This window comes from Scyliorhinus canicula, chromosome 5, assembly GCF_902713615.1.
Source record: "Scyliorhinus canicula chromosome 5, sScyCan1.1, whole genome shotgun sequence".
Lineage (NCBI taxonomy): Eukaryota > Metazoa > Chordata > Chondrichthyes > Carcharhiniformes > Scyliorhinidae > Scyliorhinus > Scyliorhinus canicula.
In genome coordinates this window covers 116,388,312-116,415,308 of record NC_052150.1, presented here as the reverse complement: position 1 = coordinate 116,415,308, position 26,997 = coordinate 116,388,312, and the positions used below count along the sequence as shown (strand labels likewise).

Below are 26,997 nucleotides of genomic sequence, written 5' to 3'. Positions count from 1 at the left end.
GCCCAAATGTTTGTTTGGGCTAGTTGGCCAGCTGCCACTTTCCACCTATTTCTGGTGGAAAACTGATTGACAATGAGGGCATTGAGACTCAGGAATTAAAATACCCCAGAGCCTCAAACTAAGACCATGGGCGGCATTCTCCCCTACCCGGCAGGGCGGGGGGTCCCGGCGTAGGGGAGTGGCGCCAACCACTCCGGCGTCGGGCCTCCTCAAAGGTGCGGAGACGCCGGAGCGGTTGGCACCACGTCGATTGGCGCGAAAACCGGCACCAGCGGCCTTTCAGGCCCGCCGCCCAGCGCCGGTGCTGGCCGAAAGGCCTTCGCCGGTTCGCGCATGCACGGTGGTGACGTCAGCTGCAGCTGCCGTCACCACCGGCGCATGCACGCTGGGGGATTCTCTTCTGCCTCCGCCATGGCGGAGGCCGTGGTGGCGGCGGAAGAGAAAGAGCGCCCCCACGGCACTGGCCCGCCCACCGATTGGTGTGCCCCGATCGCGGGTCTGGCCACCGTGGGGGGCACCCCCTGGGGTCCGATCGCCCCACGCCCCCCCTAGAACCCCGGGGGCCCACTCGCGCCGCCGATCCCGCCGCCACCAGAGGTGGTTCAAATCTCGGCGGCGGTAGAGGCCTCCCAGCGGCGGGACTTCGGCCCATCGCGGGCCGGAGAATCGCCGCAGGGGGCTCGCCGCTCGGCGTGGCGCGATTCCCGCCCCGCCAATTCCCGGGTGGCGGAGAATTTCTGCCACGGCGGGGGCGGGATTTTCGGCCCATGAGTGTGTTTTGCACTTGCCCTCTCAGTCCACATGAAACCTGCTGGGTGTCAAAATGTACCCTGTGTTAGCAAGCTATTGAAACATCAGAGGTGAGACCCATTATGTTCTCAAAAATATGCACTTTAGAACTGTTGCTGGATAGTAATCAGGAAATGTATTATTGGTGAAATATTTCTCCCCCTCATACAACAGTTTTGTGACCAATCACAGTGCTGTGTTTGCCTTGTCGGAGAATCGATAAGTAGTGGATTTGACCTGTAGACTTCCTGATCAAAATGACTCAATGTATACCAGATGGTATGTTAATGCACTGAGCCAGCTTGATGGGTCTTAGTTTGCTTTTTGCAACAATGAAGAGATTGGCAAGTTATTTCTACCTTGCCACCTTTAATTCCAATTCCAGTAGGTCCTCGAGAGCCTTTAGTGCCTGTGTAGCCTATGTTACCCTGTAAAAACAAAATATTTGCAGAATCATTAAATATAAGCACAAATGGTATAATTCCATATTGTCAGTGTTCATAAAGGACTGATTTCTGCCTGACGATAAGGTTGGCGACCCTTCAGGAATTTGCTGGTATCGTTGGGAATTAAAAATGGATCTTGCGGACACTGCTGTGATCAGCACAGGAGAAACAGTCATTGGGGCATTAAAACATTGTGCTTTTTAAGAGTTGTATTTGAGCCCTTTGATTTATTAGTTACTAAAACTATTAGAGATGGGGAAATAGGCTGTTTGATTGGGTAGGATGTTGGAGATGAGAGAAAGGTCATCTGATGAAACCTCCAAAAATAGGTAAACAAACACTGGCCAACCCTACATTACTTTGAGGCTGTACTGGATGCTGTGGTGCAGGACAGATCACTCTGTTAACCCACATTTGATTACTGTGCAATGACTTTATAACAAACGTAATAACAAATTTTTTCAAAATTGGTACCTTTCCGCACTGTACCAAGAAGTCTTCAGTAGATCTAAACTAATAACTAATGCCCTGAAATATTCCATTCACATTAGCCCCTACATACAGTAAATACTAACTGGATCTCAATGTCAATGTTTTCATAAACCAGATCCAAATTGTTTTGTTAAAGTAACCTAGCATTCATATGCGTGGCTGAGAATTATTACATAATCTACAACTTCATTAATTTAAGAGTTTCATATATGATTTTACTTGCCAAGTTGTACTTGCATGCTTTAGTTCTTACTTCTGTTTGTTAAACCATAAGACCATAAGACATAGGAGCAGCGTAGGCTATTCGGCCCATCAAGTCTACTCGCCATTCAATGAGACCATGACTGATCAGACATGGGAATCCTCAACTCCACATTCTGGCCTCATCCTCATAAACCTTGATTCCCTTACTGATTAAACATCTCAGCCGGGAACATACTTTTTGAAAGATAATTAATTGAAGGTATATCCAAACCGATGATGTCCCTCTACACGGGGCCTCTTCCACTCTGCACCATACCGACCCCTAGCCCAACAACCATCTTCAGACATAACAATATTAGCCCAGTAGTAACACTGAAAATTGGGAAGGACCAGGCCACCCCCTCATCTACTCCTCTTCAGGCAAACTTTTTTAACACGGGGAACCCGACCTGCCCACACACTTTGCCATACTAAGTTTGTATCCGGAAAAGGAGCTGAATTCACTCAAAATTCTTAGGATCTTTTCAATAGACTCCAAGGGGTTGGAAATATACTGCAGGAGGTTGGCCGCATACAAAGAAAGCCGATGTTCCACTCCTCCCCTCCCCCCCCCCCCCCCAGCTTAATACCCTTCCACTCTCCAGATGTCCAAAGAGCAGTTGCCAATGTTTCGATCGCAAGAGCGAATATCAAAGGAGAGAGTGGGCACCCCTGCCTTGTCCTACGTTGCAGAGTAAAATACTCAGAACTAAACCCATAATCATGGAAATGTTTGCCTTCGGGGCTATATACAACAGTTTAACCAGTCCACAAATCCCCGTCTGAACCCTAATCACTCCAGAACGTCAAATAGGTACGCCATTCCACTCAGTCAAAGGCCTTCTCAGCATCCATTGACAGCACAACCTCCACCCCATTTCCTCAAGCAGGCATCATGATTATGTCAAGCAACCTCCGAATATTGGGCGCCAATGCTCTCTGCCTTTTACGAAGCCAGCTTGATCCTCTCCAATCACTTCCGGCACACGGCCCTCACACGGCTACACGGGTGGCCAAAATCTTGGCCAGAAGCTTTGCATCTACATTCAGGAGGGAAATCAGACGGTAAGATCTGCATTGTTCAGGAACCTTATCCTCGTTTTGGATTTGGGAGATGGAAGCCTGCGAAAGCATTGCGGGGAGCAAGCCCCTTTCCAGTGCCTCATTGTACATCCGTACCATTAAGGCACCCAGCAGCATACCAAAATGTTTATAAAATTCGACTGAGAATCCGTCCGGTCCCGGGGCCTTCCCTGACTGCATCAAATTCACACATCCCAGCATCTACTGAAGACCTACCAGAGCCCCCAAGCCTTGCACCCTCATCTACCGACATTTGGAAGCTCCAACCCATCTCGGAATCCACGTTTCAGTTTGTCCTCTATTGGCAGTTCCTATTGGTATAGCCTCCGATAGAAGGACAAGAAGATTTTATTAATCCCTGCAGGGTCCGTAACCACCTCTCTCCACTCACTCCTAAGTCTACCTAGAGCCCTAGTAGCCATCTGCTTCCTTATTTGATGGGCGCAGCTGTCTCACCGCCTCCTCTGCGGTGACCAAATTTAAAGCGCTCCCTCAACAGTACTTCATCCTGTGATTCCAGGAATGTGCGATCAACTGCTCAGATCACCTCCACCAATCTCGATTGCTCTTCTCGCTCTACCCTTAGCCTTTGTGCCCAGATCAAAATAAAATTGTCCCTTATCCACAGCTTTCAATGCCTCTCGGAGGCACCCCAATGGAGACCTCATGTCGTTCTGATCTATATAATTAAGAATAACCCCTTCCCATCTCTCACATAATCCCTTATCCACAAGGAGACCAACGTCAAATCCCCACTGAGGTCTCCAAGTGGGTGTTTTTTCTGCCCGCAGGTCCATCCAGGGGCTGGTTTAGCTCACTGGGCTAAATCGCTGGCTTTTAAAGCAGACCAAGCAGGCCAGCAGCACGGTTCGATTCCCGGACCAGCCTCCCCGGACAGGTGCCGGAATGTGGCGACTAGGGGCTTTTCACAGTAACTTCATTGAAGCCTACTCGTGACAATAAGCGATTTTCATTTCATTTCATTTCATCCAGTGGGGGCCGTGGTCAGACACCATGATCGGCGAGTACCCTGTCCCTGCAACTTTAAGAATCAGCAACTTGTCCAAAACATATCGACCGCTCGGTTCAGCAATGAACCTCTTCATTGAAAAAGGCTGCCTTCTACTTATTACTATGGCCACACTTCTCCTTCATATCCAAACCAGAGTGATAGACCTGATCAACCATCCCCTTCTCAGTCTTATCTGGTCTGCCACCTCCAAATGAGTCTTCTGAACAAACATCAAGTCCGCCCCAGGCTCTTCAGATGAGCAAATATGGGCAACCTTTTAAGAGGACCATTCAGGCCTCGAACATTCCAAGTTACCAATTGAGCCCCCCCCCCCCCCCCCCCCGACAATCAGACATGTTTCTGTTTGAGCCAAGCCCCGCAGGTCCTCAAGCCGCACCTTATGGGGCCACTGCCAGGCTTCCACTGCCATCAACTCCCACATCGCAGCACCTTAACAAAGGGGTCAGCTACCCCCCCCCTGGGAATGGAGCCCCCCCCCCCCCCCCCCCCCAAGCCTTCGTGACGAGTGCCCGCCGGCAGCGATCAGGTGTGGACGGTGCCGGCGGGACATGGCCATTTACGCGCGGCTGCTTAGCCCGCCGGGCCGGAGAATTGCCGCTCGTCGGCGGGAGAATCACGTGCGGGTGTCAGGGTGGTGTGGCGCGATTCGTGCGGCGCCCCAGCGATTCTCCCACCCGGCGGGGGTGGGGGAGAATACCGCCCATAGTAAAAGTATTAGAATACACAGCGTTACAATACACAGCTATCAAACTAACACAATCTCCAACAACTCAGAACAAGAACATTTTAACATATTTACAAATTCCCAATCCCTTGGTCTCGAAGAAACTTATCCGCCTCCTCCGGGGTATCCAAGAAGTATTCCTATTTACGGAAGGTGATCCACAAGCTGGCCAGATACAGCATACCATATCCCACACCTTTTTGGGGAACTGCCTTGACTTTATTAAAATCACGCCCGAAGCGTGGTACATTGGCGAGACCATGCAGACACTGCGACAACGAATAAACGGGCATCGTGCGACTATCAACAGGCAGGACTGTTCCCTTCCAGTTGGGGAACACTTCAGCAGTCAAGGACATTCAGCCTCTGATCTCCGGGTCAGCATTCTACAAGGAGGCCTTCAGGAGACGCGACAACGCAAAATTGCTGAGCAAAAACTTATAGCTAAGTTCCGCACGCATGAATGCGGACTCAACCGGGATCTGGGATTCATGTCGCATTACATTCGGCCCCCACCAACAAGCCTGGACTTGCAGAGGCCTACCGACTGAACTGGCTTGGGACAATTCACACCTCTTTAACCTGGAGTTACCTCTCTCTCTGCATCTTTGATGATTTGATTGCCTGCAGGTGCTCGCATTCCGGGGCATCTCTGACTGTGTCTATATAAACATTTCTGGAACAAGCCTTTCCATTCACCTGAAGAAGGAGCCGTGCTCCGAAAGCTCGTGTTTGAAACAAACCTGTTGGACTTTAACCTGGTGTTGTAAGACTTCTTACTTTATTAAAATCGGCATGGCGTTTAGCCAGTTCCGTACCCCAATCGAGGTATATCCTGATTACGCTCCCCTCCCACATACTTTTCTTCACATGCCTGGCATTTTCCTTGTCCAGGAATCGATGCAAACGCACCACAATCACTCTTGGTTGTTCACCTGCCTTTGGTTTCCTTCTCAGTGCCCTGTATCCACGATCCACCTCTGGGGTGATTAAAAACCTCCTCCCCTACCAGCTTCTGCAGCATCTGTGCCACATACTCTGATGGTTGTGAACCTTCCAGTCTCTTTGCGAGATCCACTATCCCGACATTCAGCCGCCACTCTCAGTTCTCCAGCTTGTCTACTCTATCCCATACCTTTTTTAAATTGCTGGTAATCAGGGACACCTCTACTTCCATTTTTTAAAAATATAATACTAGAGTACGCAATTATTTTTTCCAATTAAGGGGCAAATTAGCGTGGCCAATCCACCTATCCTGCATATCGTTGGTTGTGGGGATGAAACCCACGCAGACAGGGGAGAATGTGCAAACTCCACACAGACTGTGACCCAGGGCCGGGATCCGAACACGGGTCCTCAGCGCCGTTGGAAAGCTCTACATCCATCACGGCCAACCGGTCGTCATGTTCGGCGACAGATTTATCCATTTTTGGATGGAAGCACCCTGGGACTCCAACCGCTGCTCAACCCATTCCTATGGCCTGTTGAACTTGCATGCTAGCTTTTTGTGATTTATGCATGAGGACACCCAAAATCCCTCTGTGCTGTTTTTGCAGTCTTTCTCCATTTAAATAGTATTCAGTTCCTTTATTCTTCCGACCAAAGTATATAACTTCACATTTTCCTACATTTATTACATCTGCCAAGTTTTTGCCCACTCACTTAACCTGTATATAACCCGCCATAGACTCTTGGAACAGAATTTTCCTAAAATTTGTCAATGTCAGGTTCATACTGAGAAATGTGTGCATCTCTCCAGATGCACAGCCAAGTTTTCACTCCAGAATTTCTGGCACTCAGTGCACAGAGAATCTGGGTGCGTGGTTTGAGCCATTACTCTGGTGGGGTGGGGCCTGATAGAGTCAGCAAAGTGGGTTCCACAGAGATCATTAAAGGGTGCCCCGATTGCCATTAAAAAGCAACTTCCCCAACACTCCCAACACGGACACGAAAAAGCACCCTCCACAAGCATCAGGGTGGCCACACCGGCCCCACCACTCAAGTATCAGGACGCCACATTCCCCCCCCCCCCCCCCCCACCACACAAGTATCGGGGCATTCCGTCTTCACCAAGCAAGTAGCGGAGCATTTCCCTCACCACCACCACTCCAGCGTGCAAGTATTGGCCCACTCAAAGGTCATCAAAGGCTCTAGTACTAACCCCTCACAGGCATCAGCCCACTTTCCCCCCACTGCAACACAGAGAAACCCACCCCCCCATGTGGGCTCCCCAGAGGGCCACCCACTGCTACTATCAGGATGGCACTGCTAGGGTACCGGGGGAAGTGCCAGGGCATTGCCCTGGGGGCTATACTTACCTGTGTGCCAGCATGGTCATTACAACTGGATTTTGATTTTGAAAATAGTAGAGATTCCCGCAGGCGTGGTGTCATGCTTTCTGGGTGAGACAATACGGAGATGGCTAAAGTAGCAACGTTAAGCCCGCTAATTACATTGAAATTTAGAAATGTTTTTTTATTGAGTTTTCATATGTTATATATGACAAATTACAAGTTATTAGAGAGAGAAAAAAAAAAAGGAAAACACAAAAAGTTAACATGAATATTTACAGGTAAGCACCTTCAAAACAATAATTGTGGCCGCCCCCTTTAGCCAGCATACATATTTTACATTCCCCAATATGGCCGAGGCATATGTTTATAGGCATTTATTTATAGTTTGGTTTTGGGCCTTGGCTTGCCATCAAACCCCCATACCGAGCCCGTAGCCCCCCCCCCCCCCCCCCCCCCCCCCTCCCCCCGGCTACCTTCCCCCGATTCCCGTCCATTTTCCCCTGGTTCTTGGCCACCCGACTATTCTTCCTCATGTACGTTGGCCACAAACAGGTCCCGGAACAGTTGCATGAATGGCTCCCACGTTCTGTGGAAGCCGTCGTCCGACCCTCGGATGGCGAATTTGATTTTCTCCATTTGGAGAGATTCCGAGAGGTCGGACAGCCAGTCTGCAGCTCTGGGTGGTGCTGCTGACCGCCAGCCAAACAGGATTCTACGGCGGGCAATCAGGGAGGCAAAGGCAAGGGCGTCCGCCCTCCTCCCCAGGAATAGATCTGGCTGGTCTGAAACCCCGAAGACCGCCACTATCGGGCATGGCTCCACCCTCACCCCCACCACTTTGGACATAGCCTCGAAGAAGGCTGTCCAGTACTCCACAAGTCTGGGGCAAGACCAGAACATGTGGGCGTGGTTGGCCGGGCCTCTCTGGCACCGCTCACATTTGTCCTCCACCTCCGGGAAGAACCTACTCATACGGTTTCTCGTTAAGTAGGCTCTATGTACCACTTTTAGTTGCGTCAGGCTGAGCCTTGCGCACGTGGAGGTGGAGTTGACCCTATGCAGTGCTTCGCTCCAGAGTCCCCACCCTATCTCCATCCCCAGGTCGTCCTCCCATTTTCTTCTTGTTGCGTCCAGTACGGTGTCGTCCCTATCTACCAGTCGGTCATACATGTCACTACAGTTCCCTTTCTCTAGGATACTTGCGTCCAGTAGGTCTTCCAGTAGTGTCTGTCGTGGCGGTTGTGGGTACGTCCTTGTCTCCTTTCGTAGGAAGTTTTTGAGCTGCAGGTACCGTAGCTCGTTCCCCCCAGCTAGCTGAAATTTCTCTGTCAGTTCGTCCAGTGTTGCGATCCTGTCGTCCGTGTATAGGTCCCTGACTGTCAGTGTCCCCCCGTCCTGCCTCCACCTTTTGAAGGTGGCGTCAGTCAGTGCTGGTTTGAACCTATGGTTGTTGCAGATGGGAGCCTTGTCCGACATTTTGTACAGGCCAAATTGCTGCCGCAGTTGGTTCCAGGATTGGAGGGTGGCTGTCACCACTGGGCTGGTGGAGTGTTTTTTGGGTGGGGATGGGAGTGCTGCCGTGGCGAGGGCCCGGAGGGAGGTTCCCATGCAGGAGGCCTCCTCCGCACGCACCCACTCGGCTTCTGGCTCCTGGATCCATCCCCTTACTCGCTCGGCTGTTGCCGCCCAGTGGTAGAATTGTAGATTCGGGAGGGCTAGCCCCCCCCTGGATTTTGTTTTTTGTATGACTTTCTTTGGGATCCTAGCATTTTTACCCCCCCCATACGAACGCCATGATATGTTTGTCCAGCGCTTTGAAAAAGGCCTTGGGGATGTAGATCGGAATGGATCTAAACAGGAAAAGGAACCTGGGCAGTACGTTCATTTTGATCGTCTGGACTCTCCCCGCGAGGGAGAGCGGGAGTGTGCTCCATCTTTGCAGGTCCTTTTTAACTTCCTCCGTCAGGCTGGTGAGGTTCCATTTGTGGATCCCTTTCCAGTCATGGGCTATTTGGATCCCCAGGTAGCGGAATTTATTTCGGGCTTGTTTGAACGGCAGCCCCTTTAGTGCTGCCCCCCCCCCCCCTTGCGGGTGTACTGGGAAGATCTCACTTTTGCTCATGTTGAGTTTGTAGCCCGAGAAGGCTCCAAACTCTTTCAGGAGCGCTATGATTCCGTCCATGCTGCTTTGTGGGTCCGAGATATAGAGGAGCAGATCATCCGCATAGAGTGAGACTCTATGCTCTCTACCTCCCCTTCGGATCCCCCTCCAATTTTTTGCTGCCCTGAGCGCGATTGCTAGCGGTTCGATTGCTAGTGCGAACAGCAGTGGGGACAGTGGGCATCCTTGTCTAGTGCCCCTGTGCAGCTGGAAGTATTGGGAGTTGGTATTGTTGGTCCGTACACTCGCCATGGGAGCGTTGTATAGGAGCTTTACCCAAGCGGTGAACCCTGTTCCAAGCCCGAACCGCTCCAGTACCTCTATGAGGTATTTCCATTCGACTCTGTCGAAGGCCTTTTCTGCGTCCAGGGAGACGATCACCTCTTGTGTTCTCTCCCCGGAGGGGGTCATTATCACGTTCAGCAGGCGCCTGATGTTCGCGGTAAGCTGTCTACCTTTGACGAAGCCCGTCTGGTCCTCTGTGACCACCTCAGGTACACAGTCTTCTAGCCTTTTGGCTAGGATTTTGGCCAGTATTTTGGCGTCTGCGTTCAGCAGAGATATGGGTCTGTATGACCCACATTCCGTTGGGTCTTTGTCTTTCTTAGGTATCAGCGAGATTGAGGCCTGTGCTAACGTGGGTGGCAGTGTGCCCCTAGCTAGCGAGTCTGTGAACATCTCCCGCAGGTGCGGGGCCAGCGCTGTCGCAAATTTTTTGTAGAAGTCCGCCGGGAATCCGTCCGGTCCCGGCGCCTTCCCCGCCTGCATGGAGCTAATGCTGTCCATGATCTCTCCCAGTGCTAGTGGTGCTTCCAGATCCCGTTTTCTGCCCTCTCCCACGACTGGTATGTCCAGTCCATCAAGAAACTGGTTCATCCCAGCCTTCCCCGTTGGGGGCTCCGAGGTGTACAGCTCTTGGTAGAAGGCCTTGAAGGTTTCGTTAATCCTCTCTGGTTCTGTTTCCCACGTGCCTCTGGTACCTCTGATTTGCGCAATTTCCCTGCTGGCTGCCTGCTTTCTCAGCTGGTGTGCCAACAGGCGGCTGGCTTTGTCTCCGTGTTCGTACAGGGCCCCGCGTGCCTGGCGGAGTTGGTGCACTGCTTTCCTGGTGGAGAGCAGGTCAAAGTTCCTTTGTAGTTCTTTTCTCTCCGCCAGGAGCTCTACGGTCGGGGCCTCGGAGTATTTACGGTCTACCTCCAGTATGGAGTCGACCAGCTTCTGCCTAGCCACCCTTTCCTCCCTATCTCTTTGCGCTTTGTAGGCAATGATTTCCCCTCTTAGTACGGCCTTAAGCGCTTCCCAGAACGTGGAGGATGAGACCTCCCCGTTTTGGTTGTTCTCCGTGTATTCCGCTATGGCCCGCGCTATCCTTTCGCTGAAGGCCTTGTCAGCTAGTAAGGCACCGTCCAGCCTCCATGTGGGGCGCTGGGCCCTTCCCGTCTCCAGCCGCACGTCCATGTAGTGTGGGGCGTGGTCTGATATCACAATTGCGGAGTATTCCACCTTGTCTATCCCTGGAAGCACCGTTTTCCCCACCACAAAGAAGTCAATTCTGGTGTACACATTGTGTACTGGGGAGAGGAAAGAGAATTCTTTCTCCCCCGGGTGGGCGAATCTCCAGGGGTCCACTGCTCCCATCTGCTCCATATAGTGACTGAGTTCCCTTGCCATGTTTGAGGTTTTCCCCGTTCTGGGGTTTGATCTGTCCGTCTTTGGATCCTGTACACAGTTGAAGTCCCCCCCCCATGATTAGTCGGTGCGTCGCTATGTCCGGGATTTCTGCCATGGTCTTTTGGATGAAGCTCGTGTCGTCCCAGTTGGGCGCGTACACATTGACTAGAACTACCGGCGCCCCATCCAGGGCCCCGCTGACCATGACATACCGCCCCCCTGGGTCTGTAACCGTCTTTTGTCGCCCTAAACATTGTCCTCTTGCCAATCAGGATCGCCACCCCCCTATTACATTGAAATTTGTTATGATCAATGCTAATCAGGCTCGCACCCTTCCTGGGCATGAACCTGATTATGTCATTGGACTCTGGTGGGGAGAATCACATTCTGAAATTGTTTTTTGGCCTCTCATCATATTTAGTGGCCATTACAGGATTTGTGTCTGCAGTAGCACGGCCATTAAATCACTGGCTCTGTGTCATTCTCACCACTTTCTGATGCATGATCAATTACACAAAGACGAGAGTTGAATGCAATCGAGGCTTTAATACACTGAGATGTGTGGCCTCCTACAGCAGCTGGCGAAATGGCTGCTGCATGAGGTGCACACATATTTATACTCTGCCCACTGGGCGGAGCCAGCAGGCAAGGAACTACCCCTGTACCTGTAGTAAAGGGCCTTACCACAAATCACCTAATATATACATCAGTGGTGACTACCACACTTCCTTTCCCACCTATTTTTGCATCATCCGCAAACTTAGCAATGGAACATTCATTTCCCTCGTCCATATCATTATCTTTGTTTTGAAATAATTGTGGTCCCACAATAATGATGTAAATAGAGCGCAACAATACTTTGTAATTAAACTCTTTGAATTGAAAAGTAGACCAGGAGACATCCTAGGCTGAATTTTTGTATATATTTCTAAAATCTTGGAAGAGATGATAAATGGCCCCAGATCCACCTAAAATTGAACAAACTCAGTAAAAGAGAAACAGGGCACCAATAATTACTAATAAACAAATCAGGATAAAGTAAAAATAATGGAGAAAGGAAAGGACTGCATGAAATGGTTGAAAATTCTGGAGTGTATCCAACAAAATAAATTTTCCTTTCCATGCGAACAAAGATGTACTATTTGGAACTTCTGTGTTTCCAATTAGGATTTATTTGTATGAATTTATTTTGCAGCTTCTGGATCATTCCTTTATAAACATGATTTCCTTTCTTCTAGACAAGGCAGGAGGAATTTTCCGGGAAAAAAATGACAAACTGCTGGCATGAAAATCAGTGCGATTCCCACCATTCCCGGCACGTCAATCAAGAGGACACTGTATTTAACAGCTCCACAACACTTGCTCTCATTCAAGCCAGGAAGGGGGCAGCTGGGAAACCAGCTCCTGGATTTATATAGGGGGCCCTCAGCTGTTTGCTGGATGCTGCGGAGGAGAGGCTGGCTAAAATATACCCTTGAGCTTAAAGGAGGCAGTCTAGCAAGGCGACAAATTGCGCCTGGGAGGCCGTAGCATCACTGGTCAATGCCACCCTGATCAAGAGGGTGGGTGTGCAATGCAGAAAAATGATGAATGACCTACTCCGATCAGCCAGGGTAAGTGCTCCCTGTCTCCTCTCTGCACCGCACCCTTCCGTCACCCCCTGCAATGTCACCTCAATCATAAATGCCACCACCTCGCAGGACCCCAGCACCCAACCTCACAACAGTACCTCAACCCCAACTATTTACAATATATATTAATGACTTGCTTACAGGGATAGAGGTATTATAGTCAAATTTGCAGATGAAGCCAAAATAGGTTGGATAGTAAGTTGTGATGAGGAAATAAGAAATTTACAAATGGAAATAGATAGGTTAGGTGACTGGGCCAAAATTCTGCAGATGGAATTTAACATGGATGAGTATGAGGTTACCCATTTTGGTCATAAAAATGGAAAGGCAATTTATTATCTAAATGGAGAGAAACTTCAGGATGCTTTGGTGCAGAGGGATCTGGGTATCCTTGTGCATGAATCGCAGAAAACTAGGTTGCAGGTACAGCAGGTAATAAGAAAGGCAAATGGAATTTTGAGCTTTATAGCTAAAGGAATAAAGTATAAAAGTAGGGAAGTACCTTTGCAACTGTATATGGCTTTGGTGAGGCTGCGCCTGGGGTCCTGTATAGTTTTAGTCTCCTTATCTGAGGAGGGATGTAATTGCATTGGAGCCAGTTCAGAGGAGGTTTACTAGGTTGATTTCAGAGATGAGGGATTTGTCTTATGAAGAGAGATTGAGCTGTTTAGGCCCTTACTGTCCCGCGTTTAGAAGAATGAGAGATCCAATTGAGGTATATAAGATGATAGAAGGTATTGATAAAGTAGACGCAGAGGGGATGTTTCCTCTTGTGGGGCAATCTAGAAGGAGAGGTCATAGTTTTAGGATAAGGGGTAGCAGACTTAAAACAGAGATGAGAAGAAATTACTTCGCTCCAAGGGTTGCGAATCCTTGGAATTCACTACCCCAGAGTGTGGTGGAAGCTGGGGATTTGAGTAAATTTAAGGAGGTGACTGACAGACTTTTAATTACAAATGGGTTGAAGGGTTATGGAGACTGAGCAGGAAAGTAAAGTTGAGGCCAAGAAGAGATCGTATTGTACAGCAGAGTGGGCTAGAGGGGCTGAATTGCCTACTCCTGGTTTTAGTTCATATGTATGTTCATTTGAAGATAGGCTTGGGAGAGATTAATGCTGCTAAATTTTTGGCCACCTGAGAGGCCTGCAAAAAGATCTTTGATAAGTGATAAAGGGTTTTGAGCAACACGTAACACAGGGTTGATAGCCATTTTGAAATCTCCGCATATTTGTACTAAACCATTTTTCTTTAATGTAGAGATGCTGCTATTGGACTGGGGTGGGCACAGTAAGAAATCTTACAACAGTCTCACCTGATGAAGGAGCTACGCTACGAAAATTAGTGATTCCAAGACTATCTTTCTTTAAGACTGAGATGAAGGGGGGTGCCCAATCTCTGGTGGCAACAGGCTCAATGACTCCTGTCTTCAGTAATCTCTTGAGTTCTTCCTCCATTTTAGGTTGAATAGCATAGGGTACAGAACGTGCTTTCAAACACTTCGTCTATCTGCCTTTATCTTGAGTTTTACTTCGACCCTAGTCCTGGATCCAAGTGACTTCTCAAATATCTTTGCATAAAAGTTGGTTTACCACGGCCCAGTTTACCTTAACTCTCCTGAACCGAAATCTCCCCAAAAAATCATTGAACAATGTAAATAGGCAACTCCACGTTCTGCTCGTTAACGTCCACGGGCATCTTGATGAAGCCCTTCAGTGGCACACCCTCCTTGGTATATGTCCTCAAGACCATATCAGATGTTTGCAATGACAGATACTTCAATTTCTGATGGTATATAAATCCAGGTATAAGTGATACTGCAGCTTCTGTATCCATTTCCATCTTAATAGTGTTCCCATTTAATTTTTGACAGACCCAAAATCATTACTGGTGTCTTTGTACTGCTAGAATACCAAGCTTACATTCCTTAAGCTGACTTTGACACTTACTCGGTGAGTCTTCAGTTGGATCACTTAACTGGTAAACTCGCCGTATGGGCTTTGCAGTATTTTTCTTAGTACACTTATATTGTGCTGATGAAGGTTGACGTGACCAGCATGTCTTGGTATTGTGACGAACTTTACCACAAGTTTTTCATTTGTTCTCCTTTTTCCAACAATCTCCAGCCATTTGTCCCATTAGGTTGCAGTGATGTCATGATCAGTCTTTGGTGGATCTGTTTCTTACAGGCTCCATCTTATGGATTTTAGCTCAAACTCCAATCAATAAAGCTTCTCTCACAGCAGGTTCCATTGATGTTGCCTATTTCTATAGCAGGTTTTAGGGTTAATGTACCTTCAGTCAACAATTTCCTTTGGATGGCTTAATTCCCGAGGCCACAAACCCATCAGTCACAAAGTGTCCAAAGTCTGGAAAATTCGCAATGATGCAACAAATTGTGAAATGTTTTACCCTTCCTCCTGTGCTCAATGGTGAAAATTGAATCTTTCAGCTATTAATAGCGACGGGAGAGAAATGTTTTTGCAAGACAATCATTAACTCATTATCTGACTTGTCTCCAGGTTTAACTGGGTGAACTAAATGAATGTTTTCCTCCCAACTGAGCTGAGAAAGGTCGGAGTTTTCACGTCTGCTTTAAGAAGCAACTGGAACCTTTCCTCATAAGAGTTCCATGTCTCCTCCTCCTCATCAAATGCATCCATGGCGTCTTTTCTTCCCTCCATTTTGGATTGCAGCTTCCTGATCTGTGCTACTCAGCCTACAGCCTGCCTTCCTGCCGTTTATTTTCTCTCTATCTGTAGCAGATAAACTCACAGTGCACAAGCATACCAGCTGTTTCTGTACCAAGCTATCGTTCCTGGGCCGTCAATTGCAGAGTCGGCAGCCCCTTATGTTTCAATTCCCGCATCCCGTTTCAGTACCTCGTGCGCGGTCTCCGCAGCTCTACCCACGACAACGCTAAGTGTACTGAAAAATTTAATGTAAGCCCCCAGAAACTCTCAGTTGTCCAATAGCTTATTTGCCTTTTTGAAAACCCTTTTATTTGCACAAGCGGCTGTCGCGATAAATCGGATGATTCACCGACACCCCAGGACATACTGTACAGTGTCCAAGTATTTACTTGACAGTTGTTTTTGCTTGCCACAGCGATGATTTTGCCTTGAAAGTTGATAATATTTCTCCCAGCCTCACTCCCGATGGTATGTGGGCCTGGGATCTCCATCAATGATTCCTTCTTCTGGCTCACAATCATCGCCAAAAGTTGTTTTTCTCCCAGATCTCGTTGACAGTTTCTCATTTGTTGTATTCTTTGTTGTAGCCACAAAGAGAAAGAATCGGAGGTGGCACACGTCAAGTTTGTATCACACAATGCAAGGGGTTTATTAACAAGATGTTGCTCAAACAGGATCCAATTACATCATTGTGTAACACGCGGCATTACACCAGTAATGGTGTTACTCTGATAACATAACACTCCCCCCTACATATCTCCCTGATGGAGAAGTAATCAATCTTTTGCAGTGTTTTGCTGCATTAAGTAGCTGAGCCTAGTGTGGCAAAATGTTTTTTAGCTTGCACTGGATTTATAATTTGCATTCATGAAATCGGCATGAATGTTTTGGGTTCAATCTTGTGCAAAACATACTGTTCCCCTTTCAGTAATTAACAGTAACTCACTGGCTGGCATCCAATTTAAGAAATTTCTGCTGATATTTGTTTTCAATTTGCACACCTTCTTCTAAATGAAGCGATTTATCCTTGGTTACAGTTCCAAGAACTCTGGCAATAGTTCAAGTGAATATCCATTCATCATGTGTGAGGCTAAACAATAAGTATTGGTCATCTTTTCGACAACAGAAGACGCTACATATAAGCTGAATTTATCTTTCACCTGACACCCACAAATAAACACTTCCCAATTTGGAATCTGATGCAGGAAACCTGGGCAATTCCACCTTTCTCAAACCTGGAAGCACTGAATCATATGTTCACTGACCCAGTGAGGTTGATTAACTGAAGCCTATTAGCTGGGCTCTCCCTGGTCAGCATAGCTCCATATCATACAATTAGAACATAGAACATAGAACAGTACAGCACAGAACAGGCCCTTCGGCCCTCAATGTTGTGCCGAGCAATGATCACCCTACTTAAACCCACGTAACCCTTATACCCGTAACCCAACAATCCCCCCATTAACCTTACACTACGGGCAATTTAGCATAGCCAATCCACCTAACCCGCACATCTTTGGACTGTGGGAGGAAACCGGAGCACCCGGAGGAAACCCACGCACACACGGGGAGGACGTGCAGACTCCACACAGACAGTGACCCAGCCGGGAATCGAACCTGGGACCCTGGAGCTGTGAAGCATTGATGCTAACCACCATGCTACCGTGAGGCCCCTATTCAGCATGCTTGGCTATGAACAAGTAAAATATGCTTTAAAAGACTCTTTTGAAATTAAATTAATTACTTACCTTTGAACCAGGTGCACCTTGCCCAGGTTGTCCTTTATCACCCTTTACTCCATGACCTCCTCTGGGACCCTATGATGCAGAAGAAAAGATAAAAGAGGTGTAACAAGTCTCACGTTACCAGTTACAGTATTATTGCAGCAATCCCTTTTCAGTCTTCTTCTTTTTGATAGTGGCAAATATGAAATGGCCATGTTGCTACGACAAGGAGTATTTTCATCTCTTTGGCCACTTATATCATTTTAATAAAGCTTAGCATGCCAGCATTAGCGTCTATTCCCGATTTGTAATGGGTAGCTCCATAAGAACCTAAAAATATCAAAGTCAGGGGAAATAAAAGCAAAGTCAGGATACATTAAGAGATGTGCCTGGTCACTTCAAGGTGTACATTGCTAATATTTACTTTTCCAGTCAAATAAATTCAGATTATCATCAGTTCGCATTGATGAAACATTGTTTCCCCAACAGCATTGTCTGTTTCCTCTACATCTTAAATGAAATGGATGATGAATTGGATAGCTCCAGAAATTGGGCACAAGGATTATGATGTTCAAATATCCCTTTTCTAATTAAAGTGACATAGGCAGCGTACAAACTTCATACAGCTCCCTAATTATATTGATTGTGGCAGTGTCGAACCAATTAAAGCTAGCCTGCATAACTTAAAGCCACATTGCAGCTGTTGAAGATAAGAGGCGGGAATCTCCAATGTGGCACTAAGTCCTGTCGCGGAGGCAGGGACCTGGAGTGTTTCCTGATGTGGAGGCTGTTGAGAAAACACACCACACCTTCTGGTCCCAACCTTATTAATTATGCAACTGGGTGTTTTACGTCATTTTCCATGGCAGGGCAGGCCTGATGGCAGGTAGTCCACCATCCTTTCTGGGAACCATATCGAAAAGGTGTCCAGCATCACTTACCTAGTGTTGAAGAAAGAAAATGGACCTCCTGAAAATGAAGATGGATCTCCGGAAGGTCAGAAGATGGACCTCATTAGAAAGAAGATGAATCTCCAGGAACATTCTGAGGCTGGACGAAGGACCTCCTCCAGGACAGCGAATCCCACCCACTGCTATGGTCTCCTGGAGTCTCACTCTAATGTGCAGATTCCCGAGGTGCCCGAGGCTTTGTGATTCAACCATTTCACCTCAGAGACCTTGCAGAGCGCCATTCAGCACTGGTCCACACAAACAGGGATCAGATGGAACGGCACTCATAGGGGTCTCCCAGGGAATCGGAGGCCCCAGCTGCATGCCCTTTGGCAGGGTGGTGCCATGGCACTAGTGCCAGCCTGGACCTTGGCTGTGTCAGCCTGGCACCTTGGCAGCGCCACTTTGGTGCCAGCCTTTCACTGCCCAGGTGGCACTATCAGCTGTTGTAGGCAATGCCAAGTTGCCACTGCCAAGGTGCCAAGCTGTCATTTTTTTGCACATGCATTTTGGGCCAGAGTTGCTTGGTGTGGGAGTTGGGTGTGGGGATAGGGGTGGGGCCCAGGGTGAGGTTGCAGATTGTTTCGGGGCCGCTGGAGATCGGGGACAGCAATTAAAAAAGGCATCCTGATCTCTCATTACAATCAGGAGTTCCGGTGAGTGGAGCTCTCCACGGAAAAATTCAGAGCTATGCGTGACCTTGGATGCGCGTTTCCCATTTAGCCCCCTTATTCAACATGAGTTGCGTTGAATAACCATGAGTTTCTGGGCACTGCGAGTGCCAGGAAACATGCGGCTAAACTAGCCTGTTATGGGACTTTGCTTCCTTTCAGGACAATCGCACCCTCAGTGTGCAACTGAACAAGACAATGTCCTATTACTAATGCCATTACCATTCCATGGTGTGATGGGATCTGCAGTTTGCAGGATCATTGGGCGAAGGTGTGTGAGTTGCAATCAGAACTTGTTGAATGTTCTGTTGAGTAAAGTGAACCTTATTTCACAGCTGGAATTGTTTTGAGTCAATCCATAACTAAAAGGGGAACTGAAACTTTAGGTTTCGAGGGAAGCAAAAATCTAAACTGAAACTTCAGGTTTCCAGGGAAACTGAAACTGGTTGAAAGCAGATAAAAGACATGGAGCCATCCAGGCTAGAATCACCCAGCAATGCAGTGCAGGTAGGCTGAAGAAAATGAAGGCTGGATCCAGGAGCTGGCAATAGACAAATACAAGGTTGCAGCAACTGTTGCTGTTACTTAAAGTAATCGACTGACTAGACTCGGGGTTCTTTCAGAGGGATCAGATCAAATTAATATTGATGGATCAATATCATCAAGATTGTCATGAAGAGAGTTGATGAGATTCTGGAGGAATATGGCATTTTGTTGAAGTTTGTACTTGTGGAATCTGGGTTGATTAGGAGCTCCTATGGGACGAGAATCAGTGGCCAAATCTTTAAGGAAATGGTACTGAGGATGGCGAAAGTCTTTAAGGACTTTGTGGCTGAATTGGAGCCATACATGCTAGGTAGGCTGCCTGGTAAATCTTCGAGACCTACCTTTGTTGCATCTACTATCTAATCTGTAATTTTGTATGTCATCACATATGTTGACTGTGATTTGTTTGTTAATGTTTGGTTTATGTTGATTTTGGTTTGATGGTTTAACTAAACGTTATAAAAAGTGAAATCTTTCCCATTCGTTTTACTTGGTAAATTTGGTTCTTTTGTTTTGTTGATCCCTATGCGGAATCATAGGACTGGATTTGTGAAAATGATAAATATCATTGGCCATAACGAATCCAAACAAAACAATTCACAGCAAAACACTAGGAATTAAAGTATAGGTAGATGTTCTCCCTGACAGCGGTTTCCAAACTTTTCTATGGGGTGAGCGATCTCCTGCAAATGAAGGAACATCTCAACTCCTGTTCTACCAGTTGAAAGTAAGCCAAGATGTTATTTTCTCTCGGGAATTCCACTAAGAGTGTGGAACAGGATTTTCATCCTGATTCTGACAAGTGCCCCATGCACAGCCTCACCAGTGTGGTTTTGGCAGCCTCCAGCAGTCAGGATCCCTGGGCTTGGCAGCTCAGAATTGTGGAGGAGAAGGTGGAGGTGGAAATTGGCTGGCACTTCAGGAACTGAGGGGCAGGCTGTCTTTCTTAATGGGATCAAGTTATTGGCTCCATCAGTCAGTTAACCAACAAATACAGAGTAGTGCAGGAAATGGAATTCTCGAGACACTGTGCTCAAAGCACATGGAACACTTCATGCCAGGTGGATGTAAGAGCTATGGCCCCATGATTCCCTGAGATCCTCTCACAGACCTGTGCAGGAATTAGCAACACCATTTTGAAAATACGCGTCTTTGTTGAGAAAACCCCATTTGTTTATTTGAGTTCAGAATGAAATCATTACAGCCCTTGTAATGATCTTTGCAAAAATAATTTAATTTTTGCTGTTTTCCAATATCACAAATTTATGATTTGTTTATTGTTATACAGGAAATAAAAATACTTAATTCCCTTGTAAAAGACTGTCGAGAGCTTAAATCTCGTAACGTTTTCTATTTATTCATAGCTTTCATTCTTGCTTTGTGTCTGCTTTACCACAAATAGGAAATTCAGTCAGCTCCAGTATCCCTTCCTCTGGAATTACTTGGATTTCCTGTGCAGCTTTGAGCATCAGAATATTTCCATATTTTGCAACACGTTTTATTCAAATCTGACTTCATCAATATGGTTTCAGAGCAAACTGAGTTAGCAACAGTTGTAATGCTTCAATGGACCTTTTAAATCATTATACATACCACTGGAAACATTGGCCATCAATCTCTGAGCTCTGGGGCATCATACCTAGGGGATACCCCAAAGATGCGCTTGGGGGCCCCCCCAGGAGGTTCCCACATAAGGATTGCATGGCAAATACCCGGGAAGCTCAAACTTCCAATGCACAATTACCCTGTAATGTGAACCATCCAATACTCCGACTTAAATCGCAGATTTTGGATGGTTCTGACTGTCTCACAGCAGTACCAGGAAAATGTCAAGAATTAAAACTACTTCTAACGCCTGGGTAACAATACCACTGGCCCACCCCAAATACCCAATGGGAACCCCCCCCTCCCCCCTCCACACCCCCGACCCACCCCCAACCCACCATGGAATGGACCGCTGCCCAACTACCCTTCACTTCCCGGATACACACCAATCTGCTCCATGGAACCTCACAGACTACACCCACACGACCACTGCCCTCTCCACCCCAACAACACTCCTGCGACTACCCTATGAACCCCCATGTGATTCCCACTGGATCTCCAACTGCCCGCCGGAAGTCTGGCTGACCCATCTACCTCCCCCCCCCCCCCCCCACCACCACCACCGCTGGCTACACCCGAATACCTTCCTCCACACCCACTAACCACCAAAACATCTCACTAACCACCTGCCTACTGACTACTTGGCTTCCTCACTGACCACCATTGCCACTGATCACCCAATCCCCCCACTGATCAGCCCCCACTGACACCCAATCCCCCCACTGATCAGCCCCCACTGACACCCAATCCCCCCACTGATCAGCCCCCACTGACACCAACTCCCCCCACTGATCAGCCCCCACTGACACCCAATCCCCCCACTGATCAGCCCCACTGACACCCAATCCCCCCACTGATCAGCCCCACTGACACCCAATCCCCCCACTGATCAGCCCCCACTGACACCCAATCCCCCCCCACTGATCAGCCCCCACTGACACCCAACTCCCCCCACTGATCAGCCCCCACTGACACCCAATCTCCCCACTGGCACCCAATCCCCCCACTGACACCCAATCTCCCCACTGACACCCAATCCCCCCACTGACACCCAATCTCCCCACTGACACCCAATCTCCCCACTGATCAGCCCCCACTGACACCCAATCCCCCCACTGATCAGCCCCCACTGACACCCAATCCCCCCACTGATCAGCCCCCACTGACACCCAATCCCCCCACTGATCAGCCCCCACTGACACCCAATCCCCCCACTGATCAGCCCCCACTGACACCCAATCCCCCCACTGATCAGCCCCCACTGACACCTAATCCCCCCACTGATCAGCCCCCACTGACACCCAATCCCCCCACTGATCAGCCCCCACTGACACCCAACTCCCCCACTGATCAGCCCCCACTGACACCCAATCCCCCCACTGATCACCCAATCCCCCACTGATCAGCCCCCACTGACACCCAATCCCCCCACTGATCAGCCCCCACTGACACCCAACTCCCTCACAACCACTTCCCACTGACCAGCTCCCCATTAACCTCCCTACTCACTCACCACCCCCTGCTACTTGCCCACCTGACCCTACAACCCCCCGAATCCTACCCACTTATCTTATACACTTGTCCTCTCACTGGCTTCTAAAAAATGGTTTGGCCTTAAAATATATCTGCTTTGCAGTGCCATAAAAAATGGCACTGTAAAGTAGATCTTCCTTATGATGAGCCATCAATTGCACGAGAGACGAGTTGCTTTACAAAAGTTAGGCTTTAATAAACTAGAACTTAGCCCTGCGGTTGTCTACAATAAAATGGACGACCGCCGGGCGTTTGACTATTTATACCTCGGCAAGGAGACGTGGTTAACTCAGCCTCTCGACCAATCGGTCGAGAGGCACATGACCGACCAGGGCCAATGGTAAGCCGGTGTTCTGCCCCAATGGCAGACAGCTATGCAAATCATATCACCACACCTTACCTTAGACTCAGCTGCCCTCAACACAAGGCCTTAGGAGCCCGTTTCACTGAACTATTTTCAACCGGCCAAGTCAAAAGGTCAGGCAAGAAAAGTGCGGCTCCTTCTCAGGTTAGAAAACAAGCTTCACAGCGCCAGGGTCCCAGGTTTGATTCCCGGCTGGGTCACTGTCTGTGCGGAGTCTGCACGTTCTCCCTGTGTCCGTGTAGGTTTCCTCCAGGTACTCTGGTTTCCTCCCACAAGTCCCGAAAGACGTGCTGTTAGATAATTTGGACATTCTGAAATCTTACTCCGTGTATCCGGACAAGCACTGGAATGTGGCAGTAACTTCATTGCAGTGTCAGTGTAAGCCTACTTGTGACAATAAAGATGATAATTATTATTAGGAGTGGAGTGGTAATCTGACTGTGATTGCCACTCCACAGAAGTGACAGTCTGTATTTTGTTGTGTACAAAATTTTCAAATTTCAGATAATCTGGAGATTATCCAAAAGAATTGATAATTGGGGTCAAACTCACCCCATTAGCAATGATTAACTCTTTCAGAAATGATTTGGATAGATAATTGGGTTCTGAAAAAAACGAAATGGTTGATGTAAATAATCATGCTATGCATAGAATTTCAACTTACTACCTGGTCATAAAACTGGGATAATTGGTATTCCAAATTGGCTCAAATCAACAGGAATGCGAACAAGGCATTTTCTGTACAGGTTGCCAATTTGCAATGACAATACTTTATATCAGAGAGTCAAGTTTAAAATTAACTCTGGGTGCGATCTGCCGGCGACGGTGTACTCTCGCTCGAGCGCGGTGTGGCCGATGAATGCAGGGAGAGAACTCTTGCGGGTTTCCCCAAATATCTTTGAACGACACGGAATCCACCCAAGTCCCGCGAACTGTCGGAGTATGAATCCCGCCCACAAGGGGCGGGACCAAATGGCACACACCGAAGCCGGTTTTAAACCAACTTTGGCAAACTTACCCGGGGTCCACCGGCTTCCCCAGTGATGATGCAGCCGTTTGCCGTTCAGCACTGGACCACACAAACGTGAGCCAGGCGGAGGGGTCTCTCAGGCCATCATAGACACCTGGGTGGTCAGGGTCAGTGCAGGGTGGCCTCCTGGCATGTGGGCACCTTGGCACTGCCAACCTGGCACTGCCACATTGGCAGGAGCACTGCCCGGGTGCCAGTGAAAGGGTGCCCGGGTGCCAGTGTGGCACTGCCAAGGATCAGGAGCCAAGGGGGGCCAAGCCCATTAAAGGAGGGTTGAGGGGGATTTGGGTAGTGGTGTGCAGGGCAGGTACGTAGGGGCCTCTGGGAAGTTGGGGTGGTGACGGGTGTGGGTCTTGGAAGGGGCATGCTGTAACAGGACTTGTGGGGGCCTGAAGAGGGGGGGCTCCCCGGGGGCCCATAGCAGTGTGTCCTCACTTGGGGGCATTTGGGGGAGTGCTCGAATGTGTGGGGGGGTGACATTTCCCATGGGTGGGGGGGACCCACAAGCTCACTTAGAGATCGGGGCGCCCTTTCAAAATGGCAGCCTGATCTCTGAGTTCAGCTCCCCACTACTAAAAAACGAATTCTAAGAGCGCAATTCTCCGGAAAAATTTCTAAGTGCGGTAGTGAGCAGGAATTGTCGCGAGCTTCCCAGCGCTCAGCCCAGCGAGGCCGGCAACGCAATTCAACGTTAATTCGTCCAGTTAACGAGGCCTCACAGGCTTCTCGCTGCATGTAACAGCTCACCAGCTGATACGCCAGCGCGCGCTCCCCAGCCCCCCACTAACAAGTTAAGCAGCACTTACGGTGCACTTGCTCAGCCAACCCCACACAGCTCGCAACAATGGTGTCGAGGAGACTGGCCCATAGATTCGGCGACACTGACTTGGGGAGGCTCGTGCACGTGGTGGAGGCTAGGAGGGATGCGCTGAGTGAACCACAAGGCAGCCAGTGCTGCCTGGGATGAGGTGGTGGTGGCCATAAGCTCGAGTAGTATGACCAAGTGAACTGGCCATCAGTGCCGGGAGTAGGTCAATGACCTACATTGGATAGCACGACCCAGTAAAGACCAATCCCCCCCCCCAAGGGAGCATCCACCCCCCAACTCCCCTTGAGACCCCAAGCCCTCCCCCCAGCCCCACGCCACCCCCCAATGCCACCTGTACACCCCCTTTCCCACCGCTGTGAACCATGCGTGTGGCTAACGATGCCCTCTCTGTGTCCCCTCAGGAAAAGCTCTGCCACAATTGGTGGGAAAGGGCCCAGACATAAGAATCTTCACTTCCTTCGAGGACCGGGCTCTGGAGGTGATCAGGATGGGCGAGGACATATTGGTCACCCATGCGGAGGCTGGCGGACGCCGCAAAGGTGAGGAACCACAGGGCTCCACCCCGAGGACCTGTCAAACATAAGTAGTGATTGGCTTACTGACTGACTGACCCATCCCTCCCACTGACCACGCGTCCATTCTCCCGCAGGTCCTCCAGCCGACGGCGCTGGCCCATCCTGGGCGGCATCCTCTCCTGACTCCGAGGAGACCACCTCGGAGGAGAGCTCGAGGATGCCACTGTAGTCACGGCACAGTTGTCATCCCCACCCTCCAGCAGCTCAGATACATACACCTCGGTGGGAAATGTTAGTGGACAGGCTTCTGGGGCACAATCTAGTGAGCAAGCTGCTGATGCACATCAGGTGGAGGCAAGACAACAGTCGGAGGTCTGCTGGATCTCAGGACCCTAGCCTGATGATGAACCTGTGGAACAGAGTTACCCGGAGCTGATGGAGATGATAGGGAGCAGCCGGGACATTCAGAGGGAGATGTCAGTGTCGCTCCAGCAAATCCATAGCTGCTTGGAGGAGTCCCAGAGGCTTGGGGTGTAGGAGATGCTGCCGGCAATGCATGGCACCAAGGCCAACACTACTAATTTGACGACCACAATGGACAGCTGGACCACAATGTTGATGAGTGAAGGTGTCCAAGGCGTCATACAGTCAGTGACGGTCATGGCTGAGGGCCTCGGCAGAATGACTGCCTCGCTGGGGGATGTCACCCAGTACCAGCTGACCTTGATGAGGTTCCGTGGGACATGTCCCGATCTCAGAGGGGAATGGTCGAGGCGCTGCGGAGCTTGTCCCAGTCACTGAGGAGCATCACCGAGGGCGTCGACACTATGGTGCAGACCATGGGGAACCGCCAGGGCTGTCAGAGCCAGTGTGGTACTCACCAGATGCAGGGGTAACCGGAGCTCGAACTCTGTCCCGAAGTGGATCCCAGGGTCCTAAGGGCACTGATCGGGAGGAGGGGGCGCTGAGTTCCAACCCGGATCCGTCCCATGGCGTAGCGATGGTGGGCACCAGCTCCCCCGAGTTCCACCCCTCTGATGAGGCTTTGTCTTCAGGTCAGCATACATGGCTGTGCATGTGCTGCCGATAAGTGAGCCGGGGTCCTCCAGCCCCAGAGAACCCAGAGGACGGCCGCCAGGGGCATCGAAGGCCACGAGATGTGGTAAGAAGCTGGATGTCTCCACCTGAGATCTGCATCCTGGGGACACACCTAGACGTAGTAGTAGAGCTAGGAGGGCCAAGCAGGTTGAGGATCACTGAGGGCACCGGGAGAGAGGGGAGGGGCTGGGTGTTGGAGGAGGGGGGGGGGGGGGGGGGCACCACCGGGAGTGGGGTATTGTACATCACATTAAACTCCTTTTTGCACAAGCAGTATGATGTCTGTGTCACTTTCTTCCGCAATGCAGAACGGCCTCCAGACCCTTTGCTCATCTCTCCAAGCATCTCCCCTCCCTGTGGAACTCACCCACTCTGCGGCCGTGGACATGACCCAGCAGCTGTGCCCCATCCCCTGGGTGTTCGGATATTGTGTGTGTGTTGCCTCCCGCAGTGTTCAAGCACAGTGTCCAGGTATCAGGGTGTGATTGGGATGCTAGACAATGACTCCCACATGCTACATGACCCATCCACCCACGGGAATCTACTTGTGTGAAGTATTCCCTATCAGCAATAGCCTTCGGCCACGCAGCCAGAAACCTCAGCAGTCGGTGACGGGTTATGGGTGCTCAGTGGGGTAGATGGGCAGGGACAAGGGTTGCCCCCGGAACAGTTACACACGATCCAGGGTTTGGCATTGTGGTGCCACGAGCGGTTGCCCCGATTGCCCCCCCCCCCCCCCCCCCCCCCCAAGCACGTCCCCCTCCACTCCCCCATGCCGGCCCACCCTTGTGAAGGGACCCCCCCCACCTGATCTTTCCCCTACTCCACCACCTTGCTGAGCACTGGGGTGGCAAACACAGCACCCCCAGGCTTTTT

The 26,997-nt window shown here is 49.5% G+C and overlaps 1 protein-coding gene across 1 annotated transcript in view; it reads right to left on the bottom strand.

The window, feature by feature from the left end:
* LOC119965674 (collagen alpha-1(XXVIII) chain-like) overlaps positions 1 to 26,997 on the bottom strand; it is a 318,322-nt gene that overhangs the window by 126,437 nt on the left and 164,888 nt on the right. The window contains exons 14-15 of the mRNA XM_038796439.1: positions 17,005 to 17,073; positions 1,149 to 1,217 (exon numbers count right to left, since the gene is read on the bottom strand). Coding sequence (XP_038652367.1) covers positions 1,149 to 1,217; positions 17,005 to 17,073 — 138 coding nt within the window. The remainder of the gene's footprint in view (positions 1 to 1,148; positions 1,218 to 17,004; positions 17,074 to 26,997) is intronic.